Here is a 23029-nt window from a genome sequence, read left to right as displayed (position 1 = left end):
ACAGCTACAAGTAGAAAAGACTATCACTTTCACACACATCCCTACTGTTGCACAATGAATCTCATATTTGAGGATTGTCAGAGCAGATAGTACACTGCCACCCTCTGGAGCACAATTTCAACTACCAAAAGCAGATTTTATAAACAGTTATATTAATATATTTTGTTGTCTATATAAAACTTGCACAAGCCAAAAACTATCTGGGTAATTTATCCTAAACAGTGGCCATGGTGGTATCAGGCATAGCCTGGATCCTTTGTTAATTTTTGTTAAATCTATATTTCCAAATCAAAGACTATACCACTATTTTTTAAAAATCAAAATATAACATATAATAGCTGATTCATATTGTCATATATAAATATCAACAGTTCCTACTCAGTAGACTTCTGCTTAAGGGCTCTGGGGTCTCAGGAAGTAAAGGGGGTTGGGGTTGGAGGGGGTGCTCTGCTCTCCATGTGCATATACAATGCTCTCTTTACTGCAAACCAAACACACCCCTCCTTTCTCGCAGAGTGCCCAAACGGTTAAAGGAATCTGGCATTTATGAAGCACAAGTACAAGACAATTTATCCAGTGTGCACTTTATTGATCAAAATTGTCAAAATGAGTACAAATTGGTTGTCCCACAATTGTGCATTTGCCAAACAAAAGAAGGCAACAGGTTTGACAGTCAACACAGGTTTTCTTTATGATGTTGGATTATTTACACACTGCATAAGAAACAGAATAAATCTAACGTTAAGTACTTCAAAAGTGAACATGTTTTTAAGACAGAGAACTTTAAGTGAAGCAGATAAATTTGACCGTATGACCTACTTTAATGACGTCTAACTGGTTGTATGCAATTATGCGTAAAGTGAACACATGTATTCCGCATTTAATAAATGTGGCTTTATAGACAAAAGGCTCCTGGGTTCACTAAACATAGTAGAGTACTTTTCTTGCAGAAATAAATTGCACCACAGCACCGTTTCGGGGCAGCGTCATGTTTTGTGACTGCAATGCCTTTATAGAGGCGATGGGCGTTTCTGGACGCAGATGGCGCTGTTGAGCATATATTTTGTTTCAGTCCCGTTTCCCTCCATGGTTTCTCCTCTCTCCGACTAACTTAGCGTTTGGCTCAGTTCATTATACAGTCCTATATTCTCCCTCCATTAGGGCATCTCTGCCTTTGGACTGAAGATCCCAACAAAACCCAAGAGAGAAAAGTTTTACTTTCGTAGGGCAAGATGGACATGAGCAAGAGGATCCACTTGGAGCTAAGAAACAGGACACCGTCTGATGTGAGTCGTGCTTTTTAAAACCAACCCTTAGTTTTCTGGTTAGCCTTGCTAGCCAGCTTGCTACTTTTTTGCTTTGCGAGTGACCTGTGTGGCTAATGGTGACCACATGGGCTTTAGATTGTGTTTCTCGTTTATAATAGGGCGGAAAACACTCGCACAACAAGCTTAATCCTTTATACTGGTCTGGATTGGGCGTATGGGGGCAACGAGAGGAGAAAAGCTATATTCAATCGTTACTTTGAAACGGCGATTCCCCCCAGCTTGCTGGCATTATTGCAGTGCTTTAACCGTTTCGCAGCCTCCTTGGTCAGTGGTGCACACACGATTCAGCTCGACTCCCCCGTTGTACCACAATTACTAAACTTCTTTTTACGCTGATAAATTAAGAAATATCCCCCCTGCGCCGCGCTTGGCATTCACATAACGGTATGTTTTATACAGACATTGGAAGCCATGTTTGCTGCTAGCATAACTGCTAAAATGGGGCGCTTTTTTCCCATCACAAATGCTTTTTACAACTAAAATCGAGTTTTTCTTGCATGTGAACCATCGCCGATCACGAGTTATGTGCTGAAATTTCTGTGGACTACGTTAATATCAAATGGCCAGATTCAGCAGCGACAACAAAAAACAGTCACTTGATTCACGAGTCATCCATACCTTGACCACTTCACGTTAAGCCACTCTTACTACAACCAAAGCCAGTTGATATTTACACAAATTGTAGCACATAGCAAACTATTCCCGTTATCGTGGTTTGTTTAAAGCCACGTCTAAAGCTGTTGAGAATCGCAAGTTTTCAAAGGGAGTGTGCAGCCGTTTATTCTCCTAAAATAGCTAACACGCGTGTATAGCAGCTTCGTTACCCTTTCATATCATTGCATCCACTCGTATAATTATTGCATACTTCTTTAATGAAGTCTGGTGATCGGAGTCATTCAGGCAGCGGCCACCTAACTTAGTATTTTTGTTCCCGCCATATTACCCTCCTCGTTACACCGATCAAAGACAACAAAATACACCCACTTGCAAACTAAAAATGTCCAAACACAACAGTTATATCATCTAGTTATTGCTATAAAAGCTAAACTTGGCGATGTTTGCAACTGGATCGATGTGTCGACCAGCGGCTTCTTCTACCGAGCCAGCCTGCTTGAATGACACGGAGATCCGGTGCACCGCGCTTGATGCGTGGGCAGCCAAAAACTCGACGGTCGGCGTTTCCCCTCGACTCATGCACGACATAAAACTAATTTAACATCGAAAAATAGCTTGTGGAATGTGCAAGTAGCGATAATTACTCTTTAAAAGCAGCACTTTTATGCCGTTGAAGTGTTCAGAGAACTGCATACTGTATCTCAGGAATCGCCATGTTGTCATTCTGTCGTCTTTGAAGCTCTGGGAGAAAGGAACTGTCTCCATCTTTGTTTTTACTAAATTTCCGTTCTCAATATATTTCCTTCGCCACTTCGACCTGAAAACGATGTTGTACCCTGAAACAAACTGGCAATATCGGTCGTTCTCTCGACGACAAAGAATATTCCACTTCCCCAATGAAAGCTGGTTTAACGAAAAAAAGAAAATCTTTACTAAGGGTGTATTCGCAATCCTTTCCGTTGCTGTTGGGTTGGCTAATGGCGGGCAGACAGACCTCTGTAGCTGCTCCTCTGCTGCACGGCAGCGTTTAAAAGGGGCAATGGCTAGCCTGTAGCGAGCTAGCTCACTAAAAATCATTGCATTTGTCATTAGTGACTGCATCAGCAGGCCATGGGAAGCTGCTGCTTTGCTCTTCCTCGTTTCAACGAAATCAATATATTATCCGTCGTGCCCGGGTGAATCAAGCACACAGGTGTTTTTCGGTGGAGACACAGGATCCGTTTTCGCTATTTTAGTTGAGAAATCGTGATCTTTGACGTTTGACTACAACTTTTTTTGCAACGTTTTTGTCCAACACTGAATTGCGCAACCAGTGTTAGCTTTAACTGACTCAAACTAACTCCGCCTTCGGACTTGTTTTTCTGATATTTTACAGCAACAACGAAATATCTTTTTTAATTACTTTACACAAAGTAAAGGGGCCACTTTGCCGAACAGACACCCCCCCAGTAAACGCATTATATTTACGTTGATTGCCAACTTGTTTATCATTTTTATTCACAGAAATGATATTGTTTTGTTTCAGAAGACAGTTTGTAAAGTATTTTGTAATATTACTTTGTTTTGTTTTAGAATGAATTGTGATTATAGTTTAGGTCCCTGAAGAGTCCCTCAACATTCACCAAGCTTTCATTTTATTTAGTTAAGTTACATTTTTAATAATAAAATGTTACTATTCTTCCCAATTACAACATCATTGTTTTGTTATAGGCCTTCATGTGAAAACACATGCAGGGATGAATATAACTGTAAATATGACCATTAAAAAACAGGCAAATAACAACATAAAACAACCAAAGGATCACATATGAAATATAAGAGAAAAATAAACTTTGTTTTTAAATTAAGGGGCTGTGAGGGATTTCATACACACACATTAATAATTAATACTTTTGTTTAAATGTATGTTTTTTGGTTGTTTTTTTACTTTGTGATGTTTTTTTCTCTTTTACTTCTACTTGAGTTGTGATGTTATAGTTACAGAAATAGAAAAAAATATTGTTTTATGTTAACAAATGTGAATGATGTACTTGTTTTGCCTACACAAATGAAAATAGTTGATAGAAAAAAAGTATAGTCTCAAAATATCAAAAGCTGTAGAGATTTCTTAAGTGATATATCATGCTTTTCTATTTTTCAGGTACGAGAACTCGTCCTTGACAATTGTCGATCAGCTGAAGGAAAAATCGAAGGCCTCACAGCTGAGTTTGTCAACCTGGAGTTCCTCAGTTTGATAAATGTTGGCTTAATATCAGTTTCCAACCTGCCTAAACTAGGAAAACTCAAAAAGGTAAAAAATGATGTTCCACCTTCATACCTCTGTGTAAAAGCTGAATCGTGACAAGGTGTCCGCTGGAATAATATTTTCTTCTGCCGTCTTTCAGCTGGAGTTGAGTGACAACAGAATCAGCGGAGGCCTTGATGTTTTAGCAGAGAGACTTCCCAACCTCACACATCTAAACCTGAGTGGCAACAAATTGAAAGACATCAGCACATTGGAACCGTTGGTATGTGTTTTCAGATATGTCAGAGCAACACTCACCACACTCTGTCTGCATGCCTACAGGATATATACTGTACGTTTACACCTAGGTTAGGACAGACATGATGCCTTTTGTTCGCTTATCTCACATTAATGCCAGATTTATCATAATTAGACAAAGCCTTTTGAATATTTATACAAAATCTTGTTATGCACAAAATTGTACTAAAGTAAAAGGCATTACAATTAATTAGCTGTATTAACTCAACTCATAGTATACAAATAATATACAGATTTTCAATTTCAGCACTGCTTTCTGCATATTCAAATATAAATATTATAACTGTTGTTCACACTCATCTAGGACTGCAAATAACAATTGTTTTCCTTATTGAATAATCTGTAATAATCTGATTATTTTTCCAATTGATTAGTCTTTAAAATGTTAAAAAGCTGTAATAAATGCTCATTAAAATTTCCCAGAGCCCCAATAGTCCACATCCCAAATATTTTTCATTTGCTGTCATAAATTACCAAGAAAAGCAGACATTTCTCACATTAAAGAAGCTGGAGCCAGCATATGTTTGACATTTTTGCTTGAAAAATGACTGAAACAATTAATGAGTTCTTAAAATAGTTGGTGTTCAATTTTCTTTTGATTGACCAATTGATAAATTATCTACACTCTACACTCAACATAGACTGCAACTGAAGTGGGTTCAGGAGAGATCCACCTTATCAATTGCATCTGGCATTGATATGGATTTATATGAATTTTAAATAATTACTGGAAATTTATATACAAACAAAAATGTAAACATTGAGGTAAAGTGCATAAAGGATTCTCTTTGTTAGTGGTGCTAGAAATTCCAATGTTGTTTTGTGATCTAGAAAATTATCTGGGAATTCAGTTGAGAAACTTTATAGATAAAATGAAAAAGTTTTTTTGTGTGACCCAAATTATGAAGTACCTGAAAAATCAAGTCAGTTCATCACATTGATGTAAATTTTAAAGTACTTCACATCAAAGGGTATCCACATTACAACACGTATCACCCAACCTTATGCACAGTGTACACACACACACACACACACACACACACACACACACACACACACACACACACTAGCTTATAGTAAGACGATACATGACGTGCAGCAGTTTCTCATCACTTCCTTGCATGTGATCAACAGAAAAAGCTGGATAACCTGAAGAGTTTGGACCTGTTCAACTGTGAAGTGACAAACCTGAACGACTACAGAGAGAGCGTGTTCAAGCTGCTGCCACAGCTCACCTACCTGGATGGTTACGACATGGAGGACAGGGAAGCCTCCGACTCAGACGGAGAGGTGGACGGAGACGGCGTAGATGATGATGAAGATGAAGGTAAGAGGATCTTCCCGTTTCTCAGAGATGGCTCAGGTCTTCCTGCTGTAATGATATCTTTAATGCATTGCATAATGCAAACACTCAACACCACACAGAAAGTCCACAACAGCTGGAAAGATATCAGTATAAGAATATATAAATATGAATAAGAGAGTGCAGTTTAATCTTAACACGGCCGTTTGTCCTAAACTTTGTTCTGATTTTCATTTCATGTTCAAGTGTTTGACTTTAGCGTGATTCCACTCTTTGGTTTACTGACTGTTGTCGCCTTTGTATTGCAGAGGGAGAGGAGGAGGAAGACGAGGACGGAGAGGAGGAAGACTTTGATGAGGAAGAGGATGAGGAGGAAGATGAAGAGGAGGTAGAAGGAGAAGAAGATGATGATGAGGTCAGCGGAGAGGATGAGGTAATGAAAAAAAATTAGATTGACAGGATTACTTGGCAGATTTTTTTTAGACGCCTTGTTTCAGTTTTAACTGCATTTTTGTTTGTCAAGGAGGAAGACTTTGGTCAGGATGGGGAAGGGGATGAAGAAGATGATGATGACGATGATGATGAAGATGGTACGTACCAAATCCACAATTTAAAAGCTTCCTCCTCGGGGCATCTGGTGGCTCAGTGGATAGAGCGGGCGCCCCATATACAGAGGCTGTGTCCTCGCCGCAGCAGCTGTGGGTTCGATTCCGGCCTCGGCCCTTTGCTGTCTCTCTCCCCCTTTCACACTTTGTCTGTCCTGTCAATTAAAGGCAAATAAGCTCAAAAAACAGTCTTAAAAGCTGTCTCCTTCACTTTAAACCCAGAGCACCTCAAAAACATATCTCAGCGCAGTATTTTACCCCCCGTAAATACAATGTAACACTCCCCTAATCTGTCTCCATATGACAACTCCAAACTTTCCACAAAGCCAAGAATACCTCTGTTTTTATGTCTTAATATGGGGAACATTGCTTAATACACCTTGTATTAGAGCATTAAGTATTAGGGAAGTATTAGGGAAAAAACAACAAAAATTAGTCTTAAGTTTGGTTAAATTATCTTGAAATGTCTTAAAACGTGTCTGGTACCTGTAGACATCCAGTTTAAGCTATTCCATAAGATTCAAAGCCAAAATTCCTCTGAATTCAACACAAGTCCTTATTCTCCCATATTCTTATTTGTGTGCACTCAACTATTTTAAGTGAGTAAGTGCAGAATAATTCTACATAATACCATACTGTTTGTTCGCTTTATGTGTAATCAAAGGTCAGGATGGCTTAGTAGAGACAGTGCCCTGCAGATTTTGAATCAATTTATTTGTGCAGAAGCAGCAGATTTAAATAAAATAAATGTTTTAAAGGAATAGTGAGTACATGCACATATGTGGGTGTCACAGTGTATTTGAAAATGGATAAAAAAAAAATACTTAATCAGGAATAATATGACACCTGCTGGTGGCTCTTTTTACCAAGGACGCTCTGTGCAGGAGAGTTTACAGATCCTCACCAAGTGACTTCCATAATGATGATTACACATTACCCACTATTCATATTACCATATAAAATAAGACATTATACCGGGGTCGGATATAAAAACTGGTACAAGAACGTTAATTGTATAAGGCATAAAAATGAAGACAAGATTATTATTGTGAAACGCAAGGAAGGAAGGGCCAGTTAAATACTGAAATATGTCAATACTGAAGATGCATATCTGACACTGTTTATTTTCAGCTCCTGATCGTGTAACTTTATATCATGTAGCAACAGCAAAACTTGATAGTGACCATTCTTAAACACGGCCCACGCGCCCTAAGATCCCACCAGAGGATGCTTTTAATAACACTGAAATATTTAAGTTGTTTGCAATAGCTAGCACTTAATAAATGTCGAGATCTCTGTGTCTGTATAAGATATGAGTCATGTAAAGATGATATTATATGAAGATTGTAAGAAGGGCCAGGTGATTAAAGGCTTAGACTGAGACCGGCGGTTGTTTTTCGAGCCTGCAGATAGATTTTTACGATTTGTACTATTGTGCTAAATTTAAAGTTTCGTGGTCTTGGCATGTTATGACACCACATGACACAGATTTCCTCTTTACCCCCCAGAAGCAGAACAATGCAAAGGCGAGAAGAGAAAGCGAGACCCAGAGGATGAGGACGACGATGACGACGATGAAGACGACGATTAAGCGCAAAACTGAATACGAGAGCCTACCGAGTTACCCTTTCTCCCCCACAAACCCGAACGTCCACCTTCCTACAACTCACACCGCCTTTGTAATCCACGTCTACCCCCCCAGCTCTGAGCTCTTTTTATGGGGCAAGACTGTACCGGATGGGTGGGCCGAGTGGAGCTGCCACCCCCTTTTTTTCTCCCACCCTCGTCATGGAACTGAGAGCCACCCAACACCCTCCGCCTCACCCACCCCACGGCCCCGAGGTTCTCAGGCAGCCCAGCACTCAGCATTCCACAATTTCACTGTCGACCCCTCTTTATGTATTCCCGTGTGAGGACTTTGGGACTGGTATCTAGTTTTGGGTCTGTGCTTTTAATATTTTGTTGGATGAATTATTTTTTGTTGTTGGGTTTATTATTTCTCATTTTTTGTCTTTTTTTTTTCTGTTCCTTATTTTTCCCAATAAAATTATTGCTATAGCAGCTGTGCAACCAGCGAGCCATGATTTTTAGTGTGGCCGCCTGTTGCACAAATCAAGGTTGTAGCTACATTTTTACTTTCTGTATGACAAAAAAAAAAAAAAAAAACGACTTTGTAAATAAAATGTTAACATTTTGTGCTTTTCTCTCTTCCTGCCTTGATTTTTTTGTGTCCCAAAGCTAACGTAAAGAGATGATGTGATGGCCATCATCCGCTCCTGCTGTTATTCTGTCATGTTTTCTGCACTAATGGTGCCTGTAATCAACAGTCCACAGAAAAAAAACTTTGTCTAGTCTTTCAGTGACAGTTTTGGATTTTTAAAAAATCTTTTAAGTCTGTCTTTATACAATGCTCACATGCCAGTTTATATGTTGAAATAGTTATTAGTTGCTGTAATCATTAATCCTTTACATTTGCAATAAGGGGCCCCTCTGCTATTGAGTCCAGTGTTAAGAGATGAGCAGAGTCTGCACGATGATGAAAAACCTGGAAAAGTTATAAAATATGCAAATAGCAATTTCCAGGCCTGGAAAAGTTTTGGAAAACTAAATATATCCTGAAATTAAAAAAAAAAATTTATGGCCGAATTGTTTCACAAAATTGTCTAATAACATAGAATGTGTTCAAGGACCATTGGAAATGTGAAAATCCAATGGTAATTTCTGGCTGTAAGAATTGCTGTAATTGTGAAAACATACCCTCCAAACCCAGGGGCCCGAGGGTTTGGAGGCCATGTTTTCTTTTAAAATCACAAAACAAAACAAAAAAAATTCTCTAAATTGCTTAACAATTTTAAAGACTACAAAAATGGCCAAATAAAAATAAACAAGGAAGATTTAAATATCTGAAAGGCTTCAGAGAGCAGCACAGGAAAAGTTATGTCAATCAAGGTTTCAACAGCTCTAAGGGAAATCAACTGATTCATGGTACATTTACTTATTCTTTAGGGCTTCTTTGTATTGAGTATTTTCAGGCTCAGGTCAAAGTAAAGACACGAGTCATTGGTGTTTAAGTCTAAAGTGAATAGTAAGTCTTTTTTGATTTTATCAAGTCATCAAAAAAAAAAATCATTAGATTTCTCACTCAAGTCTCACTCAAGTCGAAGTCATGTGACCCAGGTCCACAGCTCTGCTAAAAAGACTAATATTGGGAGATTCCCACTAACTAACTAAATAACCAACTCAACTGCCAGTGTCTCATATAAGCTTTGGCTAATAGTGTTATTGCACAGAACAAGGACTTCAGTTTTTGTCTGCCAGCTAATACACTGGACTCCCAAGTAGGGAGGGATCATTTCACAGCTATTATGTACAGGAAAAATCAGCACAGCGGTGGTTCACAGCCACTTTTTGGTGTGATAAGCCCTTGACAAAGCGATGTCTGTGTGGGGGGCCCTTCATCACAGCCTGTATACCTCTATGAGTTGTGAGCAGTCAGTCTTTCATGGTTGTGTCATATATATATATATATATATATATATATATATATATATATACTGTATATATAAACAGGTAGATAGACAGATAGATAAAATATAGTATGAGCACATCTGCCACTGCTTGCAGCCTGTAGTGTATAATCCATCCTGTAACAAAATATAGTTATTTTTCACCCTACAGAAACAGTAATGTTACCCCAAGATAGAGAGCATTATCTGTAATGCCTTTATTTTTAACACTAAACCCAACAATAGCAGCTAAACTGCATTACTGTGCTTTTGGGGAAAAGATTTTATGGCTGCTTCTCTGCCGCACCGAAGAAAAAATGTTGACTGTCCACATGCTGCAGCCTCAGAGACTCCAAACAGTCTCAAACTGAGAAAGCTACAGGGCCTGCAAGCAGCACTGCGGTTTGTGCAACAGAAATACATAACCCTGCTCAAATATTAAGGGGTTAAACCATTGAGGGACTTTTTAAAAATTTAATTTATTGTTTTGGGTAAAATAATATTCTGCTCTATCAGAGAAGACAAATGGATTTTCCAGAAATATTAAAAACATTTTTATGTGATTAATACTTTTGTATTTTTGTATGATCTGGAAACAATATTTAATATTTTCAGTTTTTACTGAAAACAGTTAACAGAAAATTTTAAGACTTCACAATAACTGCATTAAAATGCATCTAGAGCAGGCACAGGGAGGCTCATATGAACCCAGCAACAACCCTTTAATGAAATACTTTATTAAATCAGACAGTGAACGCTACAGTCGAGTCTGCAGCTACATTATTGCTCCAGTATATTGTAAGAAACTGTCAGAGTGTGCATGCTTTAATACTGAGAGGTCTCTGGAATGGATTGATATTGTTGTTGTCATTTGGCTTGTTGAGATGTTTTTTGGTATTGGCCACATTCATTATAGAGCAACAAAATGATGATCCATCTATTTAAAGTTTTTAGTACACCAAAGCATCATCACTGTACCACAAAATTGTGGTGATTCATACATCAGATAACGTGAAGAAAACAGAAAGAAAAAGACTCATGAAGAAAGGACTCCTTTTCCACTCCTCACTGCTTATTGTTAATAATTTATACTAATGTATACCGAGTGGAGATTGAAATTATACTCTATTTGCACACACGAGCCACTGACTGACACGGGGTGGTGCACCACAGATATCAAAGAATATAAGAGGGTATATTTGATGATCTAGTTGGCAGTGAAGTCAATATTTTGTTGTCTTAATGTCTGACTGTAGATCTGAAGTAGTTTCATTTCACCAGATGAAGAGATACTCCAATTTAGTGCTGCAGTTCAATAAAGCTAAAAAAAATGTCGTAATATAACAGTCTTTGGTCCCCAGTATGAGTCGAGCTCAAAAATGCTGCATCCTACCATCCCCCATGATGCAACCATAAATGCTCCCTTACTAGCAAACACATCTTTCAATTTCCACACAACTAATTTGTAACACAGGCTTACTGTTTAAAGAAGACAGAGGGCATAATTAAACTTTAATCACAGGCTCAGAAGCACTAATATCATTCCTTCAACTAGAAATGAAAGTTGAAATTATTACCAATAAAACATACTCTTGCTTGATTCAATACAATCAGATGTTTTGTCTCTACAGCCTGACTTGCTGTTCCCTTGCGTGACAGTGACTGTTTTCAGAAAGACGAGGGCTTGGATCTAACTAATAGTTAGACTTCAAATTCAGAATTCCATGTGCAGCCTGATTAAAAGCATCCTCACTGGGAATGCAAAGATGGTTTGATTGTAAGCTAGTAAGTGGAAACACCTGTGTTGATGTGCAAGGCCTGAAACAGGGAATATACCAGAGGACTGAGCTTTGATAGAGTGAAATAAAAACACTGGAGTTGAAACGATTAGTTGATTAGTCAACAGAGTGCCCTAGGAATGAGTCCAAAAAACTGAAATCAGTAAGCATTTCAGCACTTCAGGTTCCCTCGTCTCAAAGTCAATGTTTTTTTGTTTTTTTTTTAATGGGTTTTTGGCTGAAATGAGGTCTGTGGTGAACACAAACATAAGAGACGTTCACGTTTTGTTCTACGCCATAAAATATGTCAGAAAATACCCCACTTGAAAACTTTGAAGCTTTAATGTGTCTTAAAAAAGTCGGATGCTAACGAGTGGCTTAATGAGAGTACAGAACGTCATCACACTGAACCGCTCCAACACGGTTTTATGGCGTTGTTGTGGTGGCAACGTTGAGTCGTGCGACTGTGGTCTAATTCGTTTATAAGCTTACATTAGCTTTTAGCTTCTGTTGATTGCATTTAGGCTTACCATAAAATTTTGTCCCTTTGTGACGTTTATTTTGCGGAACAAAATGTAAAGTGTAAAAGTGTAAGTAGTTTTTCAATAAGGTTTGCCACAGAGCTTATTTTCCAAAATTCAATGGAAAAATCCCATTGGTTTCTTGAGAGGGAACCAGGGCAATGCTAACTTCCATGTTCCTACAGAAAAACGTCATCCCTCGGGCACTCTTTTCGCAACTGTTTTGATCAAGTTGGCTGCACAAACCAACATTTTCTTGAATTAATTTAGCCTCACAGCTGCACAATGCTAATTAGCTACGTGGTTAGCCCTGTAGTAACCTAACGGGCTTCTTTAGGTGGCAGTTGATGAGCTTGCAGTTTTAGAGGCACAGGTACATGAAGAATGACATTATAACATATATACCCAATAAAATGTAGATATGAAAATGAATTAAGAAATCATGTGTTACAATAATGTTTTAATAATTTCTTTAACCACCTTTTTTTACACATTTCTTTCATATGATTATTTCTTTATTTTAAGCTTGTTTACTTATTGAATATTTCGAGGCTCTATGTATGTGATATAACAAAAAATCTGCAATTGACATTTCATTCACTATAAAACAGTACTGAAGAAATGGTCTCCAAAATGGCAGCTGCATTTTTATTTAGCTAGAAATGTGCAGTATTTGTTTTTGAAATGAACTGCATCAAGCATTGAGTTCCCATGTTAACCTAAGATTTTTCTTTAGATGCACAGTGTTGGCTGACTTTTTAAACAATCCTTTTTCATTTGAATATCCAGGCAGATTTTTGAGAGGCAGAAATATTATAAAAAAATACAAATATTATTTTTTGGATGGGGAAATTCTACTCTGGTTGAAATGGTTCTGGAAGTAAAACAGGTCACCTTCAACTGTTGTGATGGGTTCAAAGAGCCAAATCAGTCAATAAGAAAGTCAACTGGCCGACTGTAAAAACAGCAGCAGGCTTTGGGAATGTGTTGAGACTTGTCGACCAGCAGCAGCTGTGGTTTACAGTTTAAACTGGTCGGACGTTGCTGCTCCTGGACAAAAGTCAGCCACAGATGAAGCTGTGCTGGAACTGTCCCTGCCAGGGGTCAAAAGGTTCACAATTGTATTGAGGGCAGTGTGTCTGTATGTGTGTGGGTCGGTTTGGCAGTTTCCATGTTACATCTCTGAAGTGTCCATAAAATGTAAACCAAATCTAGAATATCATTATGGTGTTTGTGCCTCTGACTACATAAACACAGGCATGCATGGTAGTTTGTGCTGGATCTAAGCGGTTATCTGTGGATCAACAGTTATATTGTTGCCTAATACAGTATTTTGCAAGCGCTTCTGTCACATCTTTGCATATTTACATGCCAATCAAAGAACCGTTCCTTTCATCATGGAGATTAGAGAGAAGGGAATGTTTACAGTCTGAGTGACAAATTGGGCAAAATCTATGAACATTATTCAGAAGTTACATGGGGGGGAAATACATTTCTATGTGCCATCAGGATTACATATTTTTAAGATATTTAATCTTAAACAGATCATCACAGCTAAGCATTTAAAAACATCAATGAGCTGCCTGTCACATGTAAGTAAAATTTATATGAAGTCTGCCTGTTGAAGTCACTTCTGTTCCACGAGCTTCATTTGTCATTTCACACAGAGGGTTTCTCTAAAAGCTGAAACATCATACTTCTCTCTCCATTTTATAGTTAAAAAAACAAATATCTACTCATCTGTAGTGGGATTTATCAACATGGTTGTCTTAAAAGTTGAGCTTCACAAATCATTCTTTACCTTGGAAACAGCAGTTGATAAACTAAACAAGATCCACTTACTTACAAAATTCATCTGTTAACGAAAACTGTTAAGGCTCTTTGCCCAATGACAGCTAAAATGGGCTCTAGCCCCTCTGCGAATGAATGAATGAACAAAAATAAGTAAGACACCTTGAGCAGAGATTTTTTTAAACTGAGAATTAACTGTGAATAGGGCTGGGTACAAAATATCTTTAAGTTATCGACTAAAATAAAATATCGACCGTCCCGACTCGTCGCTGAATTAGCAAACTTTCTGTTGCTGCTGTCTCTGAGGCCGCTCTCCTTCCAGCAGTTCAACGTCTGCCTGGTTAGCATGAGCAACACAGCAGCTAACATTCAACACTGAGATATTAAATGGTCCAAACAAACGCGTAATGACACAAAACGGCTCGACTCGCTCACAGAACGCATAAACAACCGTTAGATAACGTTAGCCATGTGATGCAAACAGTAAGTCATGTCACTTTGTGCATGCAGGGCGACTCTAACCAACTGTCCCTGGCACACTACACAGCATGGCTCCCTCTGCACTGTGATACAGCTGGCGTTTTGTAGAAAGAAAAATAGTTCATATATAAAACTACTCACAATAAGATTTGTGGATTATCTTGTGTTTTTGTGGCACAATTTCTTGAGAGAAGAATGTTTTCTGGCACTTTGAGCACCACAAGCTGAGCGCCATCTAGCTCTATTATATTCGAGAGAAGGCAGAGATCTCTACAGCTGATGTTGCAAACACTAAACAGCTCACACCAAAAAAATGTAGATTGATAAATAGCACAACAGATGAGAGAAATTATATATATTTTGGATTTTAGGGTGAAACTATCCCCTTAAAATATAAACAGAAAACCCCAGTATAATGTTTCAGTTTTTTCCAGACAGCGACAAAGGACACCCTCTTACAGAAAACACATTCAGAACTGAAAGCTTGTGGAAGACAAGCTAACCCACATATGGTGCAGGACTTCAGCTCTACAATGGCTTTAAATTGTTGCCTCACAGTGACGCCACATCAGGAAACATTAAAGTAGCCTTTTTGTCCTTTTAAAAACAGTGTGCATGCTGTATTTTCCAAAATTACAATTGCGAATTCAAGTACTTGATTTAATAATAATTTTTCTTTGACTGTATTTTAAAATAAATATAAAATTAAGAACTGCTACATGGCATCAGATACAGAATTGGCTTATATAATAGCTGCGGTGAAACGGATTGATTTTTCACCAATTTTCCAGTCATTAAAAAATAAAAACAAAATGCAGCTCAACACAACACATGAATACAGCTGGGATCATGATATCGCCATTCATTTAGATCACTCTCATTCAAGCACACAAACATTAAAATACCACAGCCATCTCCACTTACAGTAGTTTAAATATTAGAAGAAAATAAAACAATCACCAAGCGTAGAAAATAAATTCATCAATGTCGTACAATCAAACAGAATGTCTGCTCCTGCCCTGCAACAACTTTCAAACAACACGCAGAGAGCCACATCATTCAGTCAAGACAGGAGCAGACATCCGTTTTATCTCTCTGCTACAAAGAGCATAAAAAAGCTAAAAAGTACAATTAACTTGCATAGCTGTGAAGCGTATAAAAGAAACAGGGTAAAGGTCAACAGGTGCAAAGAGTTTTAAATCATGTTACAGTTGGGCGAGACTCCGTGTCTGAATGTATGTACATGAACAAAGAATATGTGCACCGTGTGTGAAACTGACAGACGGAAAGAAAACACAAAGTTTAAATCCCCCGTGTGTGCAGTGAGTGTGGTGGGCTCATTAAAGGAGAAGAGGTGCATCAGGAAGTAGAGGTGCGGTGGTTTGAAGAAGGGTATAAGTTTGTACAGTAATGCATGTGCTCCCACCAGGGGGTGAAGGTGAGGTCGTGGGTCAGGCAAGTCTTAAAGTGAGTGAGACTGGGAGTTTTTGATGTTCTTAATCTCCAGCTCCAGCTGTTTGATACGCACGTCCCTCTGGCTCAGGAGTTCCCTCAACCGTCGGATTTCCTCCTGCTGCTTGTGGAACTTCAGACGCAGCTGTGGACGAAACACATACACAACATATTTGAATATATCAGGGTGTCATTTCCAGTAGAGATGGGGGAGACGTAAAATGTTTCTCTACTTTTAGGTTTTAATTTGATATGCTCACTAAAAGCAGTTTCCACTATCTGTCCAGCTGACATTATCCAGATGATTTTGATTAAGGATGGGCATTGAGACTCCGTACCAATTTAGTATCAGTTCCTCACTGGTCAGTGCCAGAATATCAACAAATCATGCTGTTATCTGCATACTTACTAATTCAGGGTTCCTGCAGATCCTTATAAGTCTTAAATGAAATTAAATTCAGCAGTCTGAAAATAAGGCCTTTATTGGCATTAAATTGTCCTAAAATAATGGCTAAGTTTTTAAAAAAACAATACAAAAACAAAGGCCTCTTGCATTAACATCACAAAAAAGACATATTATATGTTTGTTACAATTAATATTCAAGCAAATTTCTCCCTAACCTTACGTAATTCATAACAGTTCAGTTTTGTTTTTTTGTGAAATTGTGGTGTTGAGAAATGTCTCAAAAATCTTAAATCCCAATGCAGGAACCCTGCAACCGTCTCCATTTGCCTGTTTTTTTTACAATCCTCCTGTATTTCTACCACTTTAGGACACATTTTCTTCCTTTTCATTATCACAACCTCTTTCTGACACTGTAAAGCATGTATAAGCTCTACAACTCTAAAATGCAAATCTTAGAGTAATCTGGCACGCACATAACACGGAGGTGAGCTTCTCAGCCCCGTCCTCCTCAGTGAGTAAGAGATGGAAAGTAATGGAGAGTACGAGGATAGAAAAACTCAAGCAAATGGATATTACAGGCAAAGCATTGTACTTTTGCACTACAATAAGCATTGACAGGAGAAAAAAAATCTATAAATGAATGAAAATTAATAGTAAAATTTAAAATATTCAACAGAAAAATTCTGTTTCAGTGTACATATTATTTGGTCAGCTGAGTGCAGAAAACAAAGTCTATGAAACTCAAGTTTTTCTGGAGTAGGAACCTCCAAACCCCAGGTTTTGGTTTTAAAATCCTCATTTTTTGAGGTCTCAAGTTTCTCAGTATGGCTATCAATATTTATGTGACAGTAATTAATTCTAACGTAACGTGCATTTTAAAATCCCAACTGTCCCCTAATGATGATGACGAAGCTGCCTGCGTCAGGCGCTCTCCAGTAATGGCTGACGGGGAAAAACACTCAAGTGTGAGCTCACTTGAGCGTTAGTTTTCTTTGTTTTCTATTTCTCCTTAAGGTTTTAGCAAAAATCACTCAAATAGGAGTCAGTAGTTGACTTAAAATAAACTGCAGTGCCTGTGCTTATTAAAATATATGAACATACTGTTATATCTTATAGGAAAATGGACACAGAGCAATAAAATATCCGAGTCTCTGAATACAGAGACAATACTTAAGTAGGATTAGTTTAATTTTGGTTTTGGTCTTTTCATAGGATTTATAGTCAAAAACAAAAATGCAGAGCACACTGGCCTTATCCTTCAGCTTTCTGAGCAACAGCTGGTTCGCACTGGACTTATTTACCTCACATTTTTTTCTCTCAGGCCACACAGAGTCTGCCCTAACCTGATTGGTGGAGCTTGTTTACGCAACCTGACATGACTCAAAATGACTACTCAGCCTCCTCTGCATGTTTTTTGCAAGGAAAAATTCCTTAAATTATTATTTTGATTTACTGCTGGCAGTTTAGTTTTATTGATTTAACTGAGGATTCGAACTGAACATCAATAAAAGCCACAACGATTTGATTTGATTTTTTTAAGGTCTTGTCAGGCTTAATTAATGTATTCTATTTTAATTTTGTGGTTAAAAAAAACTATCTAACAACAATTCAAAAGTTTAGGCCACACTTCTAATATTTGAAATGGACACAAATATTAATTTTTATCATACATAAATAGCAATGACATGTATTTTTTAAACCTCTTGCACTGAAAACAAAATTCGTGTACCAACAGTTGAATATGAACTTAAAAAATAACCAATATCCACCAGTACCTCATTTTCTGTCCTAGGCGGAGAGCAAAGTGCAAGGTCTTCCCCGTTGCTAACAGGTGTCCTACTCCTCTCGTCCTCTGTACGGCCGCTGTCCTCCATGCCATCTTTGGTTCCCAGTTGATCATGAATATACGCCAGTTGCAGCATTCCTGGTCTGCTCTGAGACCTGCGAGTGTCCACTGAGTTCCCCATCCCCTTGCTCATCTCTGAGTACGACTCTGCTATTTGACTTCCAGGCTTCAGAGACATTAGCACCGGACCTAAAGACAACGAGAGAGATGAGAAGAGGGAGATAAGTAAAATATATAGCTTAAAATATAAAAGGTAGTTTGAATCGGTCCTACCAGGATCAGCTAAAACATTAAGTTTTCTGATTTACTTTTACTTTACAAAGGATTCTCCACCACTGGTAGGAAATTACCAGTGGATCAGATGAGAATTTAAACAGTAAAGCAAAATACAGTGATGGCAAAAAGCCTGACTAAAATTACAGTACTTCCTTAATACATCAGGGCTATCACCTGATATTGTCACATATCATCTAAAGTATTGTGATAATCAGAGCTCGGTGCCAAACTCCATACTTTAAGGGCACTGACCAAATTATGTCAACACCACCATGTACCAATTTACATTAAATTAATTAGTGCCATATTTCTGTACCTGAGAGCACATCTGGGTTTAGAGAGTGACTTATAATATATAAAGAAAGAGAGAGAGAGCAAGACTATGTCACCACTGAAGCTTGTTTAAGTCAAGGTGAGTCATGGTGAGGTCAGGGCGATGGCAAGCTGAAAGCCGTCACAAGGGTGGTTACACCTTTCAAAACTCAACACAGACAACCCTAACTGCAACATTTGTAATTCAAAATACAAATCTGATCGGTAGTTTTTTTACTACCTGCAATGACCCAACACATTATGAGAGTCCATCTGCACTGAGAGAGAGAGAGCAAGAGTGACAGAGAGAGTGTAAGAGAAGGTGGAAGGTGGACTATTGCACAGTGTTAAAAGTAAAGTGTTTGAAATGTGTAAAAAAAATGTTGTGTTTTACAACTGAAATTAAATTTTTCTCATTACAGAGAGAGCAATCAAAGCAAAATAAAATGAAAAAATAAGTATCGAATTCCAGTTACTGGTACTGGTCCAAATGTGAAAGTTACCCAGCCATAGTGATTATTTGATTAAAAACTTCTGAAATGAAAACAAGAAGAACATTGAAAAAAAAGGTTTTTGATTAACGTGTCGAGAGTTTTTTTCAATGTGATACATAGTATTCTAGCAAATGAATGTACTTAACATCAGTTTCTTTCTTGTACATAACATATTTTACATAATTTTATGTGCATTTGCCAACTCAATACAAAATAATTTCAACTATATTTCACCACCCAGCCCTGTTTGTGTTTTCTTCTCTTTTTAGGTATGTTTTAACCCTAATTATAATTCAGTTTGTCATCACCAGATCTATAAATCCCTCAGCACCTTGTCAATACAAATGTCTCACACACATATTAATTCTGACCTTTATCGATGCCGTCGAGCCACTCCTCTGCAGACAGAGCAGGTTTGTTGCCAGCTGTCATTGGATAGATGTCTTCTTGGTATGACTCCGACTGGAAACACATATACAGGACATTCAGACAGACGTACATACACCAATTATTAGGCTAAAATTGAGTGCATTTCTTTTATATCCTCTTGTGTATGTTGTTTGTGTGAGTCGATGTTCTCTCACCCTGCGGGGTACGATCATGGAAAGAGGCTCGATGAGACTCTTGATTGTCACCAGTTTGTAGAACCTGAAAACTTCACAGGAGCTCACGTCCAGACCTCTCTTAGGCATCACGCCTGAAGGAAGACACATAGGTTGAGGCTATGATATACTTGAAATATCTTTTGTTATGTTTTATGAGCATTAAAGTAGAAACTTCCCCCCCCTAGCATTTCAAAGTGGTATTATTTTTGGTTCTGTTTTCCTTCAGCCAGGAGGAGTTTCCACAGTTTATTCAGCTGTTCCACCGTCCACCAATTCTGCTAATAGGGATAGTAACTTCAAAAAACTTTGATTAATACTCTTGGGTAACTGGGGATAGTGCCCGATAGCTAACGAGGAAAAAGAAGCCCCGTCCTCTTCATCTTGTGGTTGCGCAAAGATTGACACACTTCCTTTGTGCCATAAATATTCATCTTCCCAGGAGATCATACCCGGTGGCAGACAGAATTGCAAAGTCGAAGTAAGACTTAGAGGCAGCCCGTCTTATCATTGATGGTGTCATGACTCTATTGCTATTACATTGTGCAATTAACATTTACTCCATAATGAAAACTTAAAGCAAAAACCTGTCTGTTTCTACTTTAAGTAGTGCAGTACAATCTAAGTGGGTTGACTGATGGAGAAAAGGAAGAAATGTGGGAAAGTGCCAAGACTGAACGTAACTGCAAACAAGATGCAATTTTATGACATTATGTAGAGCAGGCAAAGGGTAAAGCACAGCCTGCTTTACCCGAGGGCCACTTTTGCCAGGAGCCAGTTAGTAAACAAATAATATTTATCAGATGAACAAAGGAGGCAGTGCAAATCAGGTGTACACAGGTGCATTTTTAGGAATTTAAAAGTCCCTGTGTGAATCGAATCATTTTATTTTTGAGAATTAGAAAAAGTTCAACATTTTGTAATATGCAAAAGTGTTAAAAAGCCATTCACAGCTGCACTGTTATGTTTGTACTGCAATGGAAAAATCAAAGGTGGCAATGCAGGATCACACCCACCCTCAGCACAGGCTCAGGACGTTGTGCAGTAAAGAAATGACCGACTTTTGAACCCTTTTATCACAAACCTCAACGTACACAGGCTGTTTTTATCATGAGACCCCTACAATGATTTGTCACTAATATCTTTAGGAGTTATTATACTTTTTGGACTGCCAATTAATTTGAAGTTGGGAAACACAATATTCTTTGAGTTTTTAGTTGTATACTCAGTCTGACATGCGTTTAACTTGGATTTGTTTTTACTACAGGATGTTCAGTGGGAGCAAAAAGGAGTCTAATGTACTGACATATATATCACATGTTGAGCTGAGTTAAAGTTTGACATGGTGCTAACTTCCTGCAGCGCGAACACTGAGTTATACCTCAGTTGTATCTCTGTATTTTAGCAGCAAAGAGCAGTTCAGTTCAATAAAAATGGCCAATTATACAGGTTTCTAAACAGTTGGTAAACATCTTCCATCCAACAATATTCTTGAGTTTAGAGTGTAAAACATGAGTGCATGTCTGTGTGTCTGCTTGTCACTTCATATGATCTACAACTTTGCCCTGATCGGCTGGTTTGGTTATTCAAATGTTTCAGGCTTATTTGCACAGCAGCTTTGCTTACAGGTGCAGGCAAGTCAGTACAGACAGAAGGCAGGCAGAGAATCTTAACAGACACATTTTACATACAATCAAGTAAGGAAATAGTCTAACATAATGAAGTTGATTAAAAATAAAGTACATAGTACAAGTGTATTTGTGCGTATTTATGTGCGTGTGTTTCTTACCCATTCCTTTCTGAGGTAGGTGCGAGCGGTACTCTGTTAGGTACTGGATATACGGTTTTTCTGAGCTGATCTCATAGTACCTGATATTTCCGTCACCCTGATTGAGACAAGAGAAGTCCTTATGACAACAATATTATAATAAAGAAAGTGTGGACACTTTCAGGTTATTTTCAAAAACATACCTTTCCAGCAAGGTAGAGCATGTGTGTGTCAGGGTCGTAGAAAGGAAAAATGACTCCTGACGAACCATCCAGGTTCTCCTCTAACAAAGGCACGGACATATCGTCCTACAAACACAAACAAAAACGAAAAACCAACACTTAAGCACCAGTAATATGGACAACACTCCCTGATATCAAAAGACTTAATCATTTAAATCCACTTCTACATAAGAAGCACTCTCCAGTGTTGAATTAAAAACTCTGAGTGCTCCCTAATCCGTGCGTCAGCTATAATCTTCCACCCACGACACACACACACTCACACACATCAAAACACACCAAGTTCACCACTTTGTCCACTAGATGGCAGAATTGTGTGTGTGAGAGTTTCCAGGCCAGGAGATCAAACATTAGCATGGAGGAGCTGTTTTTTTATTGACGTGTTTTTACCTAGTTTTTTCTACAGTTGTGTATGATTGACACATGAGGCAATTTGGAGCAAAACAGGAGAGCAATTGAGTTTTTGAACAATATCTTCCAGTGTTTATGATATCATAACATCAAACTTTCCTCACCCTTTTGGTCTATATATATTCAATCTATATTTATTTCAGTATTAAACTGTCCTTTTTTATTTTATGCTGACTCGGATGCTCGTACACTTTCATGATGGAGGCCAGGAAAAAAGGCCCACTAGACTTGTAATGTGCCAAAGTTGAATTTATATCATAATTAATTGTCCATTATTGGGATTTTTCTTCTTTCTGGATCTTTACCCTTAAAGCAATATTTCACAATGAAAAATGACCACTTGTATATCGATTTCTCACCACATGACACCTTGACTTTGTTTTTTTTCTCACATGCCTCAACAGTGAATGAAGAATCAAAAAAGGAAAATGTTCTTCATGAATTGAGGTACACTGGGATCATGTTTAACTGAAGCCAAATCACATTAAAACATCATTTCACAAAAATCATGCAGTATAATCCAAGTCTCAATTATCCAGTCGTATGCTCAGTGCTTTCCAAACACATGCATTTTCAGTAAAACATTCAGATTAAAACATGTTAATATAAAGAGTCTCATGCATAGCTGAGTAGTGTGCCTGGGCATGCGTATGCGTTTGAACTCTGCTAAAGTGGAGCTCATACGCACACGCATGCTCAGGTAAGCTGAGGGCATGCTATTCACAAGCGGAGGTGTTTTATATTGTAACTT

The 23029-nt window shown here is 38.1% G+C and overlaps 2 protein-coding genes across 4 annotated transcripts in view; one reads left to right on the top strand and one right to left on the bottom strand.

Annotated features, from left to right (window-relative positions):
• The first annotated feature begins 1055 nt into the window (after positions 1–1055).
• On the top strand, positions 1056–8120 carry anp32b (acidic nuclear phosphoprotein 32 family member B). 2 transcript variants are annotated; one of them, XM_042485613.2, is made up of 7 exons: positions 1056–1286; positions 4084–4233; positions 4328–4450; positions 5620–5812; positions 6097–6221; positions 6312–6378; positions 7905–8120. In XM_042485613.2, the coding sequence occupies exons 1-7, from the start codon at positions 1233–1235 to the stop codon at positions 7982–7984; spliced, it is 792 nt and encodes a 263-aa protein (XP_042341547.1). In that variant the 5' UTR covers positions 1056–1232; the 3' UTR covers positions 7985–8120. The 2 variants fall into 2 exon arrangements, with proteins under 2 accessions (XP_042341547.1, XP_042341545.1); XM_042485611.2 differs by having other exon boundaries at positions 7902–8120.
• A 4521-nt stretch (positions 8121–12641) lies between these two features.
• Positions 12642–23029, bottom strand: part of coro2aa (coronin 2Aa) — a 51515-nt gene continuing 41127 nt past the window's right edge. For both annotated transcript variants that reach the window (XM_042484831.2, XM_042484832.2), the window contains exons 7-12: positions 21829–21933; positions 21647–21743; positions 19840–19952; positions 19627–19717; positions 18103–18362; positions 12642–16066 (exon numbers count right to left, since the gene is read on the bottom strand). In XM_042484831.2, coding sequence (XP_042340765.2) covers positions 15932–16066; positions 18103–18362; positions 19627–19717; positions 19840–19952; positions 21647–21743; positions 21829–21933 — 801 coding nt within the window. In that variant the 3' untranslated portion in view covers positions 12642–15931. The remainder of the gene's footprint in view (positions 16067–18102; positions 18363–19626; positions 19718–19839; positions 19953–21646; positions 21744–21828; positions 21934–23029) is intronic.

This window comes from Plectropomus leopardus, chromosome 3 (genome assembly GCF_026936395.1).
Source record: "Plectropomus leopardus strain MGB_pleo_1.0 chromosome 3, ASM2693639v1, whole genome shotgun sequence".
Classification (NCBI taxonomy): domain Eukaryota; kingdom Metazoa; phylum Chordata; class Actinopteri; order Perciformes; family Serranidae; genus Plectropomus; species Plectropomus leopardus.
This window is presented reverse-complemented; position numbering and strand designations above follow the sequence as displayed.